At 27.4% G+C, this 17840-nt stretch overlaps 1 protein-coding gene across 1 annotated transcript; it reads left to right on the forward strand.

The window, feature by feature from the left end:
• Positions 1-3866: 3866 nt before the first annotated feature.
• On the forward strand, positions 3867-4673 carry LOC134828509 (skin secretory protein xP2-like). Its single transcript, XM_063841488.1, has one exon. The coding sequence runs from the start codon at positions 3867-3869 to the stop codon at positions 4671-4673; it is 807 nt and encodes a 268-aa protein (XP_063697558.1).
• The last annotated feature ends 13167 nt before the right edge of the window (positions 4674-17840 follow it).

The raw sequence follows: 17840 nt of genomic DNA on the forward strand, positions 1-17840 counted from the left end.
CAAAGACGAGTGAACGGCAACTTTTCTACGAATACGAGTTCGCATGTGAGTGCGAGGTGTGAAATGTATGTGTTTCGAGTAAAGAGCGGCAAACATAATTACAATTATTTTGTTTTCGCACTTGACTATTGTTGGAAATTGATAAGATATCGAGGTAAAATGTAAACAATTTTTTGTGGCTTTTAAAATTTTATGAAAATAATTTTTAGATTTTTTAAAATAAAATTTAATTTACTCAATTATTTTTTTTAATTTTAATTAAAATTTAAAAAAAACTAAATTTATTTTAATTTTAATCATTTTCAGAATTTGTATTTTTTGACGACAAATAATAAATTAAATTTTAGCTAAATTATTTAAATATTGATAAATAATTTAAAATAATTTTTCATATTTAAAATATTTTTTTAATTTTTGTCTGAGAAGATAAAAATTAATCCAAACTCTTAAAAGATTTTTTTATTTTTACTAATAGGTTATTGTAAAAAATTATTTGATTTTTTATTTATTAAATTAAAATTTATTAAATTTGAATTTTTTTAAAAAAAAAGTTCTTATATTTTTTTTAAAAAAGTTCTTAAATTTTTTTTATTCACGACTCTGTTGTTTAAGTTTGTTTGAAAAATAAATTAAAATTGAAAAAGTTCACAATTTTCATTAGATTGACCAAAAACCCGTTTAATTTTCATTTTTTTATTTGCAATTTTTATTTTTTTTTATTTTTTTGTTGTTAATGTTAATTTTTTATATTTAATTTTTTTTAATTTAATTTTTTATTTTTTTATTTTATTTTTAAATTAATTAATTAAAATTAATTTTTTTATTTTAAAAAATTTAATTAATTTTAGTTTTGAACTTTAATTCAATTCAAAATCAAAAAATTAGTTTTTATTTAATAAAAAATAATTAAATTTTTATTATTTTTAATTTTTATTATTTTTTTATTTTTATTAATATTTTTTTTTTTTTAAATTTTATTTATTTTAATAAATAAATTAATTAATAAAATTAAAATTTATTTAATTAATTTTTTTAAATAAATTTTTTATTCACACTTATTTTAATACGCTCAAGCAAATAAGTTTCATAGAAAAAAAAACTATTTTTGACGAGATATTAGATAATATGAAGGGCCTCTTGCGTAAAATGACGCCATTAAGTGAACATTTGTTGACACTCAAACAAAGGTTCGATAAAAATTCTAAAAATTCATTAAAAGGTTTAGGTTTCTTATCGCGATACTTTAATGACGACATATTTCTTTCTGCCTTTTTTGTAGCAAACATGAAATAATTTAATCAAAAAAACGTGCAAAATATAAAATTTCGCGAAATATTTCGAGGCAACGCATTTCGAAATCACGCAAAATTTTTGCATCTGCCGCACCTCTAACAAAAAGTTTCAACAACAAAAAACGCCATAATATGCAGGTATATTGCTCGTCACTCCATAAAAGCACACGCTAATAATGTATATCAATCAAAGCATTTCTGAAATATAAATGTTTGATTAATTATCTGTCAACGCCTGTTTCAATGTTTCGCGGCACCGCAGCCCGATCATCATTTATAACTCTAATTTTCTGGTTAATTAGCTCCCTTTTGTGTTGTTCGGTCGCACATTGTAGCGGCGGAAAAGCGTTGAATGACTATTTTAATTGATATTCGTTTCGTTTCTCGTTTATTGATTGATAGGAATTGCATGAATAAGAGTAAAAGCCGGAGATAATGAGAATAATGAAAAATCGATAATTGGATGGAAATTGTACTTACCTTGCAGATGCCTTCGACACAAATGGCTTTGCCGTTGTCGCGTCGCCGAAAATATTCCGAGGGTTTTGTGCATTCCGTGCCATCGATTACCGTTTTGTTGAGTGTCGCAAAGTATTGCATGCCAATCGGCTTACAATTCAGTTCGCATTCGGCGTCATCTGAAACACAAAATTTGAAAAGAAGCTTATTCCATGTAATTTGAAATGCTCTCTTACCTTTGAGATACACTTCCCATCGATATTTTTTGCCGCCAAATAATTTGTTGTTGAAACTCTTGCATTGCTCGTCACGAAAATCAGGATTTGTATCGGATGTGCAATTGTGATCGTTACAAATGTGATATCGTTTATAGATGCCAATGCACTCGTTACTGGGCGTTGCTTTTATTCCGGGAACCTTTTTTCCATTCAAATAACTGAAAAATACGAAAAAAAAAATTATTTTAAATTTTTAAATTTAATTTTTTTTTAACTTGAATAAAATTTGTTTCTATAAATTTTTCATTTTTTGACATAATTATAAGAAAAATTATTTAATAGTTTAGAATTTTTTATTTTGAACCATGATGTGAGATTTATTAACTTCTATTTTAAAGCAAAAAAAATTTTTTCCAATTTTATTTTATTTTATAAAATTTTAAAAAATCAAAAAAAAAAAATTAAAAAGTTAAATAAAAATTATTTTTTTTTTTTATTTTAAAATTGCATTTAGTATTAAATGTTTTAAAATTTAATTTTATTTCATTGAAAAATTTAATAATAAAAATTTCTAGTAATTATTTTATGAAAAGTATTTATCAATATTTATTATATTTTTTTTTATATTTTTTAAAAATATTAAAATTTTATATTTTTGTTTAAAATTTTTATTCTTCAATTTTGTGTTTTTAATTTTTTGAAAAATAGAATATTAATTTAAAAATCAAACAGAAACCATTAAAAAAATTAAAAATTTAAAAAAATAAATAAAAATTAATTTAATCTAATTTTCATTTTTTTTTTAATTTTTACGATTAATTTTAAAAATAAAACATTTTAAAATATAGTAAAATATATTAGAATTTTTTGAATGAAAAAAGTCGAAAATTGGAAGAATTTAAATTTTTGTAAAGAAAATGTTTTGAAATATTTTCTCGAATACATCAATATTAAAATGAAATAATGATGAGTATTTCCTGTATTTCCGTTTATTGATCAAATGTCATTTCTTCTAGCGCGTACTTGAAAAAACTGTCAGAAACATAATTCATGTGATTTTAATCCACATTCATAATTCAGAGACAGTTTTTTTCTGACACATGAGCGAAAATGTAGGCAGAAAATTGGTATTGACCCAAAACACGGAGATACACACAGCAAATTAATGGCAAAAACAAAGGCAGGCAGGAGGAGAGCCAGTTGGCATTGATGGCATACACATAAGGTACGTACGAAATTCACATATAGCCGACATATGACAAATTGTCAAGTGAATTGGTTTGTGATGAATATAAAATGAGATTTATGTACGCAACTTGTGTGTATGAGGCTTTTTATATGCGACAATAAATGGGAGAGAGAGATGATATGCGAATGTGACAATGATATGCAAATTCAGCATCCCACAGGCTATCAAGAGGATTTAGGACGTATGTCATCAAACAGTTTGGACAAGTAGATTATATCTTATCTGTTTTAATTTATTTACCAGAAAATTTACTATTTATCACTGTTTGTGGTAAAAAGATGTGATTGCAAATTTTTTTCTCGTCTATGATCGTCTCGAGGATCTCCCATTGTTTTGCGGTCTATTTTTAATTTTTTTGGGTCAGGAAATTACCATAATTGAACGATTCGTCTTCCTTTTGTGCATGGTCTATTATTAGTCTTTTTTTTTCGCAAATATTTTATGCAAAATAAATGCATGAATGAAATTTCGGAAGTTGATCGTTTGTTGCGTGTGTTAAACGTTTTGCAAAGCGAAAACTGGTTCGAATTGAATGTCAACCGATTTTTAACATTTTTGGTATATAAACTGTGCGGTGATTCAGTCAAATCATCAGTTCACTCCTTGAATTCTCTAACAAAGCAACTTAGCTTCAATTTTCAATTCAATATGAAATTCCTCATCGTTCTTTTTGCTATGGTAGCTGTAGCTACATGCCGCCCAGGACACTCCCATGGAGGTAGCTCAGCTGGAGCTGCTGCAGGAGGCGCCGTTCTCCAAGTTCAAGTACAAGCTCAAGGCGGAGGTCATGGCGGTGGTCATGCTGCTCCAGCTGCCCCAGCTGCTCCCCCACAGATCGTTCGTGTCATCCAAGAACAAGCTCCTGCTCCAGCACCTGCTCCATCCGGCGGACATGGAGGAGCTGGCGGTCAAACACTCCTCGTTAAAGTTGCTCCTCAAGGCGGACATGGCGGTGGTCATGCTGCTCCAGCTGCCCCTGCTCCTGCTCCACAATTGGTTCGTGTCATCCAAGAAACTATCCCTGCCCCTGCTCCAGCTCCATCTGCAGGACACGGAGGTGCCGGCGGTCAAACTCTCCTCGTTAAAGTTGCTCCTCAAGGCGGACATGGCGGTGGTCATGCTGCTCCCGCTCCAGCTGCCCCTGCTCCAGCTCCTCAATTGGTCCGTGTCATCCAAGAAACTATCCCTGCCCCTGCTCCAGCTCCATCTGCAGGACACGGAGGTGCCGGCGGTCAAACTCTCCTCGTTAAAGTTGCTCCTCAAGGAGGTCATGGAGGTGCTGCTCCTGCTCCAGCTGCCCCTGCTCCTGCTCCACAAACAATCCGTGTCATCCAAGAAACTGTTCAAGCTTCTGCTGGAGCTTCCCATGGAGCTGGTGCCGGTGCTGGAGCCCAATTCGCCGTTCAAGTTGCCTCAGCTGCTGCTGCTGCTCAAGGAGGAGCTGGCGGATGGTAAATCGTAGCGAAAAAACGCGAGAAATACCAAAAAATTGTTAAACCCTTTATTGTTGCCGTTGTTAGAGTAATGTGATACATGTTTTCTTTTTTTCTTTGTTGGCAAATAAAATTTGAAATATAATCGAATTATTAAAAAAAAATAGTTTTTCATAACTTTTCATTGAAACTCATAACAAAAACATCTTTTAGCTAAAGATGCAGCAAAATTTAATAACAGATACATTTTTGTTATTTCACCTCTGGATATTTTCATTAATGCAAGAACAACGAAACAGCTAATATTTGAAAAGAGAAAATATTGTGTTCAATCGATTCAAATTGTCCCGATTTCCAAAAAATCATAAATCACGCTCATTCAACATTTCATGGCTTGATGCAAAAATATCAAACACAAAACTAATAAAATTTCAATGATATCGGTATCATCATCATAATTTCAATCATCAATGTTTCAGCATATATTAAACTTTTGAAAGGCATATTGATATTGATACGAGACTCAACCTTTGACATGCCATAAAACATAAACAAATAGAGATATTATTGTTTTTATTCTGTATGCGAAGATAGCAACAAAGAGAAGAGCAAAAGATAAATTCATATGAATTCAATTATTTTGCATATTAGCATATCAATCATAGAATTGCATTTGTTCTTCGTAATAGTTTTTTTTTCTTTTGTAACAATGGAAATCGTTGCCCCACAATTTGAAGCCGTAAATGTCATAATTGGCATTAAACTCGTGCCATATTGTCTTAATTAAAGACACAATGAACATTTGATCCGACACTATCATCGCCATTTAATTTGTAATTTCTTCCATATATTTACTACCAACGATTACTCAGAGAGTCATAATTTAATTTATTACAAATTATTATATTTTATTGTTTAATACGAAATGTATAACAACAAAGTGTTGTATAGCAAACAAAACTCGTAATAAATTCAACACAAATATGGAGAAATGAATAGTCGGAACATTTAAACTTTTTTTTTACGATATGTATATTTGATAGTTTGTCATAGACCTTGAAACCGATGCAGTTTAAAAGAGTTTATGATAATTGACGGGCGGTTCGCGTTGTGTTTCTTTGTTTTATTTTGAACCTATTCGCGTAAAAAGGTGATAAAATCAGCGATAGATCTGCATTTGGAGATATCAAAATCCAATGATGAAATATTAGTTTTTGTTTGCAAATAAATAAGTTTAATGGGCAGTTCCATGGTAGTTTCTGTCAATATCAAGGTAATTATCCCTAACTTTGGAATAGTATTTTTGAATATTTGTTTTATTTAGAAGAAATATTTATTTAGCAGTCATTCAGTAGTTGGAAGTTGAAAAGGCATTGAATCATCCAAATTTTGATTTTACTTTTGAAAATGCTCAGATGAAATTCTTCTTTGATGGCATTTAGGGGTTTTTTGAAATGTTTTATAGAAGATGAACGAAATGATTTAAGTTCGTATCTTGCTATTTTCCTATTGATAGTTGTAGAAGATGGTTTTGTGCACTTTTGGTTTCTGTGTTTAATTTCTTGATGTAGGGGATTGATAAATTATTAGAGCCTCGTATCGTCAGTTATACAATTTTTTTTGTTTTTTCAGTTAAAGATTGTCAATAACTTTTAGGCACTATTACTTAATATGATTAATTCTAGAGAAAATAATAACATGAACTTCTGGTCTTCCAAATTTCGATGAAAATATAAGAAAATTTTTAACGTGTTGTCCTCAGCTTCACAAAGTGTAGAAGTCAACAATGTTCCTTCCATCTCGTGTGGGTTTTTACATTTCTGTTCTGTTACTTGTCTGTGTTTACTTGTTTTTAGAGAATTTTTCTGTCTTGTACTTGTTTCTGTCATATTAAAATGTTTGGTTGAAGAATCATTCTATTAATACCATAATAAAAAAATCAGGTCCAGTTTTCGATTTCCTTTTTCCTAAATTTCAACTAAATTTATTAAAATTCTTTAAAAGTTTGAAGCATACTTTCTCTGAAAACAACAAAAAATTATTAATAAAAAATTAATTTCTAAATACAATTAAAGAAGTTCAAAATTCGTTAAATTTCAAGAAAAAAATAAAGCAAAAAAAATATGATAAATATTTAAAAGTTAGCTATCATCATTTCTACTTCATTTGGAATTGCCCACATCGTAAATTATGACAAAAAGATGCTGCTGATAAAAATCAAAATTATTATAATTAATTCATTGGATGCACATCAAAATTTTTGCATTTCGCAAAAAATTGAACTAGTTCAACAGTTTAAAAAAACATTTGATTTGCATCTTTCTACTGCATATTTCTTTGATAAGAGCTCCACATTGATCAATCGAATGCAGTTAATTTTGTATAAAATCACCATAATTAACAGTTTTTTGTTTTCTTTTGTAAATTATTCATGCATTTCAACATTCTAACGCACACAAAACTGATGATTCTTGCACAAACCATCGAACCAAACATAAACGAATTAACCTTTTCATCGGATGTACTTACATTAGGTACATATTCCGTAATAGCACAATACTTAGTTGTGAACAATGCGCATCAAAACCAACAAAATGATGACAAGTTAACAAATAAACGGTCAAACAATTAATAATTCATACAATTACGGGTCTTTTATCGAAACGATAGTAATTAATGAAGTTGTTGAACGTTTTGTCTTGTATCTAATCGGATCTGCATACAACACATGAATAAATAAATAACTAATGAACGTATGTGAAAACAACATCATTAACACTAAATATTTTGTGATTTATCGTGAATAAGTGATGAATTTGAATAAATTTGAAACAAGCATTTTTTTCTGGATCGACAAAAATGGGCGGATTGGTCAACCTTGATTACATGCTGTTTTTTTTTTGGGCGACTTTATGAGGCGTTAAACTCAAAATAGATTAATGATGTTGTTCCTTGCGTGAATTTAATTGTTAGAAAGTGATAAATAGAATTTTACGACTCTTTGTTAGATATGATGGTGAGTCACTTAAAAATTTATGTTCAAAAATGTACTTACGTTCGTTTCACACATTTCCTCGACTGAGACTTTACGCCGCCGCCGCATGATCGGGAACATGATGTCCAATTACTCCACGAGGTAAAAACACTTTTGACTGACAAATCTTCCGCTTTGATAATATCAGGTTCGGATGACTTTTCAGGTGCTCGTTCAATGGAATTTTCAACAGTGCTTGTCTCAAGTGCTGCAGTTGGTTCCGTACTTGCATCGTAATTCGGGATATTGTTATCCAATTGTGTCGTAGCAACGGGAATATCTGTCGTTGCTGCTGTCGTACTTGTAATCTCATCAATTTTATTCACAATCTGGATATCTTCATCGCCTGTCGTCGTTGCATCTTTCGACTGCAGCGGAGTCTCATCTGTACTTACTACTTTATAAATATCATTTCGATTATTATTAATACTATTACTGCTAATGTTATTGGTGCTCTCGTCACTTGTGTGATTGACACGTAATTTTCTGTCTTTTTCCTCGCTCAGGTTGTGCGGAACGTACGAAACGTCATTCGCGCTTACTGGCTCATTGGTATTCTTGTTGAATTTGATCAATTTCCTCAAATATGTGATGCGATTAAGGGTTGTATCGTTAAATGACGGCGTTTTATTTCCACTGCCGTGACGAGCCAGCCAGGCTTTGTGCAACTGCAAATGCAAATAAGAGAGGGAAAAAATAAATAAAAATAGTGATAAACAAACAAATAAATAACGTTTGAACTTCTGTCTTTTCCATCATTTCAACTTCTAGCTCGTTTTCTCTCTCTCACACTCTCTGCTCAGTATTTTCTGTCGGAATGTAGCTGATGCAGTTTAATCGATTTAAATTTATCTTGTTTATTTTGTGTTTTATTTTCTTTTCTCTCTTCAGTGGTCGTTCCAAGGAGAATAATGAATGGCAGAGCAAATAACTGGTAAGTAATTGATAAATTTATTTGAACAACAGATCAAATGAACAGGTTTGTAGTTTTTAGATAGGCAGTTAAATAGTTGTCAGGATTAACACAAAAAATCATGTCAGTTTTGAAATTAAAGAAACTGCGCTGAAATTTGAGTTTTTATATACAAAGCTCGAATAGAAATGATATTTTGCAAGGTCGAAAATACTTTTAGTCAAAACAAAATTTTATGTTTGGCTTAAGAATTTTCACTTATTCATGTTTTTTTTTTTTTGCAAAAACAGTCAATAGTAAACTCTAAATAAACTCATCTTAAGTCACAATTAAAATTTTTCTAAATTCATCTCTTTTATTTATTTTTCGAAAAATTCGAAATTTAATAAAAAATTAAAAATTTTTTTCTTGAAAAATTTAAAAAAAAATTTTTCTTGAAAAATTAAAAAAAAATTTTTTTTCACAAAAAAAATTTTTTTTACCAAAAGTTAGTCCGAAATCTGAACTTAAATTCATTTACTATATCTTTGGAAAATTAATTTATTAATTTTGACTTAAGAAAAGCATTATTTAAATTTTATTTTAGAGTTTTTTAAGAAACAATTATTAAAACTTAATTTTGACTCAATCTTTGAGCAAAAGCATTAATTTTCATTTTGACATAAAGTATTTTTGACTCTGATATTCTAAATATTTTTTTTGCATTTCAACTTTAATTAATTGAATTTACGTTTTTTTCTAAAAAAATCGCTTCAATTTTATTGCCTTCAAATGCAAAAAAAATATTTAGAATTTATTTAAAATGTAAGTTTTCTTAATATTTCCTCATTTTTCGACGAAAAAAGCAAATTTTATCTATGTTTATTTTATTTGTCAACATTTTTTTTTAAATTAAAGATTCTCATTAAATTCTTGTTCATATCTTGAAGATTTTAAGAATAAAACAAAAAATTGTAAAAAATAGCAGACTTTTTCAAACCAATAAATTTAAATAACTTTGTAACAAATTTGTTGGAAAAATATTACAAATCGTTCTCATATTCCGAAAACGAGTAAAAAATAAAGCAAATTGAAACGTCATTTACTCGCTTTTCACATACCAAACAGAAAATAAATCACTTATTATGAAAACGAAATCAACTAGAAGATTAACACATTTATCACGCATTTAAGTTTGTTTTCACTTGTAACAAATAAAACTCTTTCATCAGTTATTCTGTCTTTGCAAACCCAAACATTAAAATGTGCTTTCGTCACTCAAATTCTCATTTGAAAAAATCTTTTACATCTCATCTCGCATCATCATCATTTTTAATCATAAATCGTGCACATTTTTACACGGTGATTATCTGATTATTCATTCATATTTTGCACATATTTTCGCATCTCCAACAATACATTTATTTATAATTTAATTAAAAAGTCACCGTTCTTCCTTTACAATGATGCAAAATGATGCGGACAAAGTCAAGGGTCGGCGCTGTCACGTGAAAAAAAAACTTGATAATTCAATTAAAAATTAAAAAAATAAAATTACAACAAAAAAAAAAGAAACATCACTTTCGTGTCACTAAAATAGAGCAGAATTTGCATTTGAATTTTTAATAAGCCGCAAATGTACATCAAAAATCATGTTTCATTATGTTTGTTAGATGATCCATGAACGAAAATTTTCGATTTATTGACGAGAATGACCTAAATATTGACTGACTGTCATTAGTTGACTGGTGAATGCTCTGTACAGCGGCACGCGTGATTGATTAGATTTTCCGTACATTTGGCCCGGGTACGAGAGAGGAAACGTTAATGTGATTAAAATGCGAATATGCAATGTTGCATGTCTGTCAAACTTACCTCGATGCGCTCCTTCGTGGATAAATTGCAGTGGATCAGTGTGATGAGGAATGTTACGTGGAACAAAAGGATCCTGTAAGTATAAAAAAAAGATTTTATTATTACTTGAAACATGTGCTTTACACCAAATTTTGAAAGTGTCTCATCAATCATACTTTATTGCGAAAGAAATTCGCCAAAATCTTATTATAATCATAAATAATTCGAACCAAAAAGCCATTTATTCTTGTTATATGTTAATGCCTTGTCCGGTGTCCCGGTTCGGTTTTTAATAATAAATCATTTAAAAAGTGCCCCGATCGATCATCAATAACTCGCAAAAAAAAAGTGATTTTGTGTGCGATATGATTGCCTCTTTCTCTTTTGTTTGACGTGTTTTCATCCTAAACGACAGAGTGCCAATATTCAGGTCATGGCGAATGTTGTTCAGATCATATTTTTAATCCTTTTTGGTGTCACACACGGAAGACACCGCACACAGACAAACGGAGGCACACACGTGGTAAAGAACTATATTTACGATTATTTATAACCCGAAAAAAGGAACAAATTGGAGAAACGTGATTTTTATACATGTCAGGGTTTAAATGCTTCAACCTACCTCAAGCACGAACGTGCTTCACAGTAAAATCAATAAGTTTTTGTGTGTGTTTTTGTAAAATAATGTCATAAAATTGGCTTATCCGAGACTGGGACAATTTAAAGTGAGCGCGAGCTAGAATGACCTCTTGATTAGCTTAAATAACGTAGGTCACGAACTATTTATGACACAATTTAAACAATAAATAAACATATAATAGAACGATTAATAGGATCTTTTTTGATACCTAATAATAAATAATAATAATGAAAAAAAAGAGATTTCACGCCTCTGTGATTGTCTCATCTAATTTCATTCATTCAATCACTTGTAGATATGGTTTGTGTATAAACACGAGATTATTTAATAAAAGAATGAGTAACAAAAAAAAATCATAAATTAATATTTCAAAAATTTGTGAGACAAAAAAGTGTGATGAAGAATTTTAAAGAGAATTTATATCAAAAATCGGGTCATTTGTTATAATTGAACTTGATTTCTATTTTTAGTTCTATTAACGTTCTTTGGTTGTTTAATTCTATTGACATGGATTATTTTAGTAGCAGGGGTGTCAAGTAAGTAAACAAAAAAATTTTTTTTCAATTTATTTTTAAAAATTAAAAAATTAATTTTTTTTTATGTATTTTTAGGTTAAATTTTCATTGTACATTCGAACAAAACTGATCTTATCCTACTGAACTTCCAAAATTGTAAGAAGAGACTAAATATCGATAAAAAAAACTCAAGTAAAAGATTTTAATAACTACACCCTTCCGATAAAGCTGCTTAGGAAAAGCAAAGTATGCAAGATATGGATTTCTGATTATTCTCAAAAAGCTACTCCTGAAGATCTTGATGGAAAATTTCTGCCTATCAAAAAAAATAAACTTCAATATGCTTTTAACGGAAATATACAACAAAAACCTATTAGACTTAGCACAGAAATTGTGAAATGCCTTCATAGATAATAACATAACATAACTGCCTTTTTAACAAAAACATAAGGTTCACTCAGTAAAAGTCCGGCGTAATTCAAGCACCTGCAAATTGAAGCCAACGAAGTGCTTTTACATCTATTATAGCCAGAAACTTCATCTCTTTTTTTCTTTAACGAATCCTTCGTGTTCACTTTTTTTAGAAGAATTATTACAAATCGAAATGAAAATGGTATCATTAATATGACAAAATATTATTATGATTTTTTTTTTTAATTCTAAACGTGTAATTTCTAAAAGTTAATTTTTTTTTAGAATTTGTTTTTGGCAGGTTTGGCATAGAAAATATATTGGAATAAAATGATTGTGAAAAACAAAAAAAATCATAAATATGAAGTGAAAAATGCTTTTGACTTGTAAAACTAGAATTAGGGGTTCGCTTATAATGATGTAATAATTGACACCCCTTTTAATGTAAAAATTTTATTATTCGTTATCGAATTATAACGCGAAATTCCATAAATTATAAAGTTTTTGAATGTTATGAAAGCAATTCAGAGATAATGTCTTCACAACATAAATAGAGATCACACTTTATAAATTAAAAGAAATCATTTCCAACATTAAATTTCATAAGAAACAAAAAGTATTTATAGCTCAATGTTTTTTTTTTGTTTGTTTGATAAAACAAAGTTAAACAACAAACTTGCTCTTAAAATATTTATTATTAAAAAGAATTTTTGATAAACATTCTACTTGATTGCAAAACTTACCTAACTCACACAAAAAGTAATTCATCAAATAAAATTAACGCCATTTATCACCAAAAAGTCTGACAACAATGATTAATGTCTTGCGCGCTTTTTTCAAAACTATTTTAAAAAATCAACGTTTTAAAGGGCAAAATTTGTATCTCACACTGTTGTGTAAAAGATCATAATTCAAAATTAAGCGATCTAATAAATAACGTTCGAGTTTAAAAGGCATTAAAAAATTACACATACAAGAAGAAAAAAACTATTGCGGTGAACTTCGCACTAATTAATTAGGTTTAAATAAAATAAAATTGTTTTTTAATGTGAACATAGTTTAGATTTCGGAATTTTTCCTCGACGCGTCAACTTGTGGTATGCAATAAAAAAATTATTAGTAAGAATTTCGCGGATCGTGATGATGATGAATTACAGAGAGTTGACAGCTCATAATTAAGACATCAGACAAATTTTCGATGAGAGAGAAAAATCTAAAAGTGACCTAATTTTCGAGAAAAAAAACGTTTTCTCCGATAAAAATTTGTTTCCTAATAAGGGCGTCTTAGTCGAAGCGTTATCAAATCAATAAAAAAATGAAATTTTTAAAACACTGCATGTTGCAACTCTTGAAGAAACTCAACACAACGTTATTAAGACCCATTAAAAAATTAAATATTAATACGCGTTGTTAAAATATATGGGTCGTCTCTGCTTATCATAAAAGCAATAACAAATAAAATTCTTCAAATCAAAATGTATCAGTCAGTAATGCGTTGCAGTCTCTAAATCCATGTTTGCGTAATAATTTTCTCTCTCACACAAACAGTCAATCTCGCGCAATTGTTCAAACATTTATTTCCATTAAATCGTTGAAAATTGCATCAAAACCAGCACTTGACTCGCATTCGAATAGTTTGTTTTTGCTCTGACAAAGTAACCGAGCTCGTCTAGAAAGTACACACATCAGATGCAACAACGAGAAATGTTTGATAAAAGCAAATAAAATTGCATTCAATAAATAATGCAGAGCGTAACGTTGCATTTGGACCACATGAGGCAAAAATAAATGCAAATATTCTCGATGATAAGGACTTCATTAGCGACAACGGGAAATCAATTTCGCTTTGCTTTGAGCATGTTTGTTAGCTTGGCAGGTGTTTATTTCTCCATAAATTGGTTTATTAGTGAAAAAAATAGTTTAAATTTTTATTGCACGTTTTTTCTCATGAAAAAAATAATTTTATTCATAATATTAATTTTACCTATTAAATTTATTATTGAAAAACGCAAAAACTTTTATGTTTATTAAAAATCATTTAATAAAATTTTCGTTATCAATATTTATGCCACTTCATTTAGGTGATCAATGATCAGTGAAAATATTTTTGATTAATTTGCAAATGAAATTTTAATTAAATTGTCACGCTTTTAAGCGATTAACGAGGACAAGATAAATACTTTTTGACAAGTTTTCGCAGGAAAATATCTGATTTTTTTTTGTAATTAGTGAAAGTAAAATTTTGTCATGAATTAAAATTACTTTTAAAGCGTTGTATTTTGTAGCAAAAAAATTTCATGAATTATAGCAAAACTAAATTAATTTTCATGTAACATAAAAAAATTCATTTTATAAAAAAAAAATGTTAAAATAAATTAATTTTCAAAATTTATTTTTAAAATACGAAATTTTCTATTTTTTTTTTTGTTTTTTTAAATTTTACTCTTCCAAAAAAAATATTTTAAATAAAAAAAAATGTTATAAAAATTTGTTTTATTAATAATATTTATTTAATTAATAAATTATAATTAAATTATTATTTATTTAATAAAAATTTGAATATATTTTTTAAATAAAAATATGAATTATTTTCGAAAATTAATATAAAATTAAAAATAAATATTTTTTTCATAAATTTTTGTTTTTCGAAAATAATTTAATTAAAATTTATTTTTAAAATTTAACTCGCTCCAATTTAAATAAAAAGAATTAGTTAATAAAATAAATATCTAATTAATAAATAATTTTTTTAATAATTTTTATTTAATTAATAAATTGTAATTAAATTATTTATTTAATAAAAAAATTAAGATAATAATACCTAAACTTAATATTTTTTTAAATAAAAATATGAATTATTTTCGAAAATTATTTTATTTTTTCTTTTCAAATAAAAAATGCAAGAACTTTTTTAAAAAATTATTTTGCTCCATAATTCCCATAAAAAATCCAGCAAAAAAAATCTGAATATAATTAGAGCATGAACTAATTAAATTTTATTAGCACCAATACATCTTCAACTCTAAAAAAAAATTAAAACACACCAGTAACAAGGTCTTGTCAAGAAAACTATAAAAACCAATGATCGAAGAACAAAAAAAAATATTATGACTTGATTATGACAATATTTTGTCAAAAGCATTCAAGTGTGGTTTTTAAAACTTTTCATCAAATAATAAAACTAAATTCAAAATTTTTGATGGATTACATGCATCATCTTCTTATTTACTTTTGCCGCAAGTTTATTATTAATTTTTTTTTTGTTTATTTATTTAATAATGCCCTTTAAAATTCTATTTTTAATTCACTTTTTTACGATTTATTTTTTTTATTCATTTACTATCTCTGTAATCCACGAAAAAATAGAAAGTACTGCGTTCCAATAAAAGAGCAATAAAATTTATTTTATTAAGAAGATGTAACAAGTAATAAAATTTGTTAAAAGATATTTTTTTTTTGATTTAATTGAGTCACCAATAGTCACTATATTAAAAATCCATAAAAAAAGTCAAAACATTGGACAGTCATTTTTTTGTCTTCTATTTATATTTAAGCCATGAAAATAATAGAATAAGACAAACCAGACATCATTTCCGATTTGAAAGTGGATTTAGATGCATTTGGTCTTCTTCATTTCAAATAAAATAATTTTTTATGTGTTATTGCACTTTTGAGTTGCATGAATGCAATGGTGGTCTTCCCGATAAAAACAGATAAAATATTAAAAGGAAATAAAAAAATGGGACTTACCTTAAAAGTATCGCCTGAATTTTCATCTTTATTTTTTTTATTTTCAATTTTTTTCACATTTAGTTTTTTTTTTGTTGTCAATAAAAATGTCTCAATTTTGTTATCAGCATTGATGATGGACCAAAGTTTTATTGATTTATTTTATGTTTTATTTTGCTCTTTTTTATTGTAACTTCAGTGGACTTAATTGAATTTGTGAGCTTTATTGTGTTTTCAATGATTTGATGATTTAATTTACCTCTGAAATGAATTTAGCTATTTTTATATTTTTTTTTTATTAGATTTTGAAATTAATTATTTCTTTTTTTATTTACATAAAAAAAAATCGGAAGTCAGTTCAAGAAGAAAAACGAAAATCGACTAAAGCAAATTTTTTTATTGAAACAATATATTTAATTAATTATGCTCCATCATCTGCCGGTCGCCGCCGCATGAAGCCCCATAAAAAAAATTCATCATCTTTTTTTGGTGATGTAAAGGAAAAATAATTTTTATTAATTAATGGCATTCTTCCATTCGTCATATGGACTTGCGAAAAAAATTTCATTGATCTCAATAAAGATCAAAGTTGATGATTGGCATGAGTCAGCGCAAAAAAGGGTTCTGCATTATGTCCACACGCAAAATGACATTGAAATGTGTCTTTTGATGATGATGGACACGAACCAAAATTGATTTTCAAAAAAAAAAAAATAAAATTTTTTTTGGGCCCTTAACATTGAAATTATTTAGAACCAAAGGCATATCAATAAATTAATTTTTTGATCTGTAATAAAGTGTTTTTAATTCTGATTTGTCACAGCTTATTTCTAATGTTTCCGTATCCCATACATAAAAATGCTACGTATGTCATTTAAAACTCTTTTGTTTATTCAATTGTTTGATATTTTGGTCCAGCTACTTTTTTTTTCGTCGTACATGTGTGTTCTGATGCCATCACATAATATTTTTGTTACTTATGCTTTGCCCTGCGAGAGACATTGAAAAATGACGACGAGTGAAATGATGATGTCATAATACTTAATTTTATATTTTTTAAGCAGATTGAACATGCTTGAATAGTTTTTGGAGAAAATTTTCGGAGACGCTCAATTTTTTACGTGATGACCTTTTTCTCTCATGTGACATTTTTTTTCATACATTTCTTTCGACAGCAATAAATCATTTTTCATCAAATTCCAGCTTCATGTTATTTTTTGTTGTGGTACAACAAGCAAGCAAGTAAAAAAAAATGTTAAATAGAACAAGGTGCGCCATAAATGATCTCTAAACAATCAATAACAAAATCATGCAATATATAGAATTATTTTATTACTTTTTTTTTAGCATAACGAGACAACACATCCATTGTGGAGGCAAATAACTAACGAGATATTGATGATGAGCAATACAGGTAATGTTTTGGGTAAATTTAAAATGTAACAATATAATTATTCATTCATTGATCCGATTCGGGTTAAATTTATGTGAATGGAAAAACAATATTTATTTATATTTTTTTCGGCTTTTTTGTGTGCTACCGAAGAGTGGTTTATGGAAAAATAGGTATATAAATTTAAACGACCCGGTTAATTTCGAGAATGATTTTTTTTTATTAATTTGAACAAAAAAAAACATTATATTAATTATGTTTCGTTTCAATTATATATTAAAGTATTTTTTTTTTTTTGAAAATAAAAATTTATTTAAATATAATAATATTTTATAAAATTTAAAAAAAAATAATTTTTTTATTTTAAATAAATTAAATATTATGAAAAAATTTAAAAAAAATATTAAATAATATATGAATAAATAAAATAAAAAATTCAATACAAATTGAAGTTTCGTTTAAAAGGTTTTAATTTAAATATTATTTATTTAATTAATTTTAATTTTAATTAATAAATTGATTAAATTTTTATTTGTTTGCAATTTATTATATATTTTTCAATTTAAAATATTTTTAAAATTTATTATTTTTAAATATTTCAAGTAAATTAATTATTAAAATTTAAATAAAATTAAAATAAAAAAAAATAAAAATAAAATTAAAATAATTTAAAAATAAATAAATAATTTTTAAAAAAATAAATTTTTAAAAAATAAATAAA

Source organism: Culicoides brevitarsis, chromosome 2, assembly GCF_036172545.1.
Source record: "Culicoides brevitarsis isolate CSIRO-B50_1 chromosome 2, AGI_CSIRO_Cbre_v1, whole genome shotgun sequence".
Taxonomy (NCBI): Eukaryota; Metazoa; Arthropoda; class Insecta; order Diptera; family Ceratopogonidae; genus Culicoides; species Culicoides brevitarsis.

Excerpts from the sequence above, each read along its gene's own strand:
- LOC134828509 (XM_063841488.1), top strand. The coding sequence starts at position 3,867 with ATGAAATTCCTCATCGTTCTTTTTGCTATGGTAGCTGTAGCTACATGC.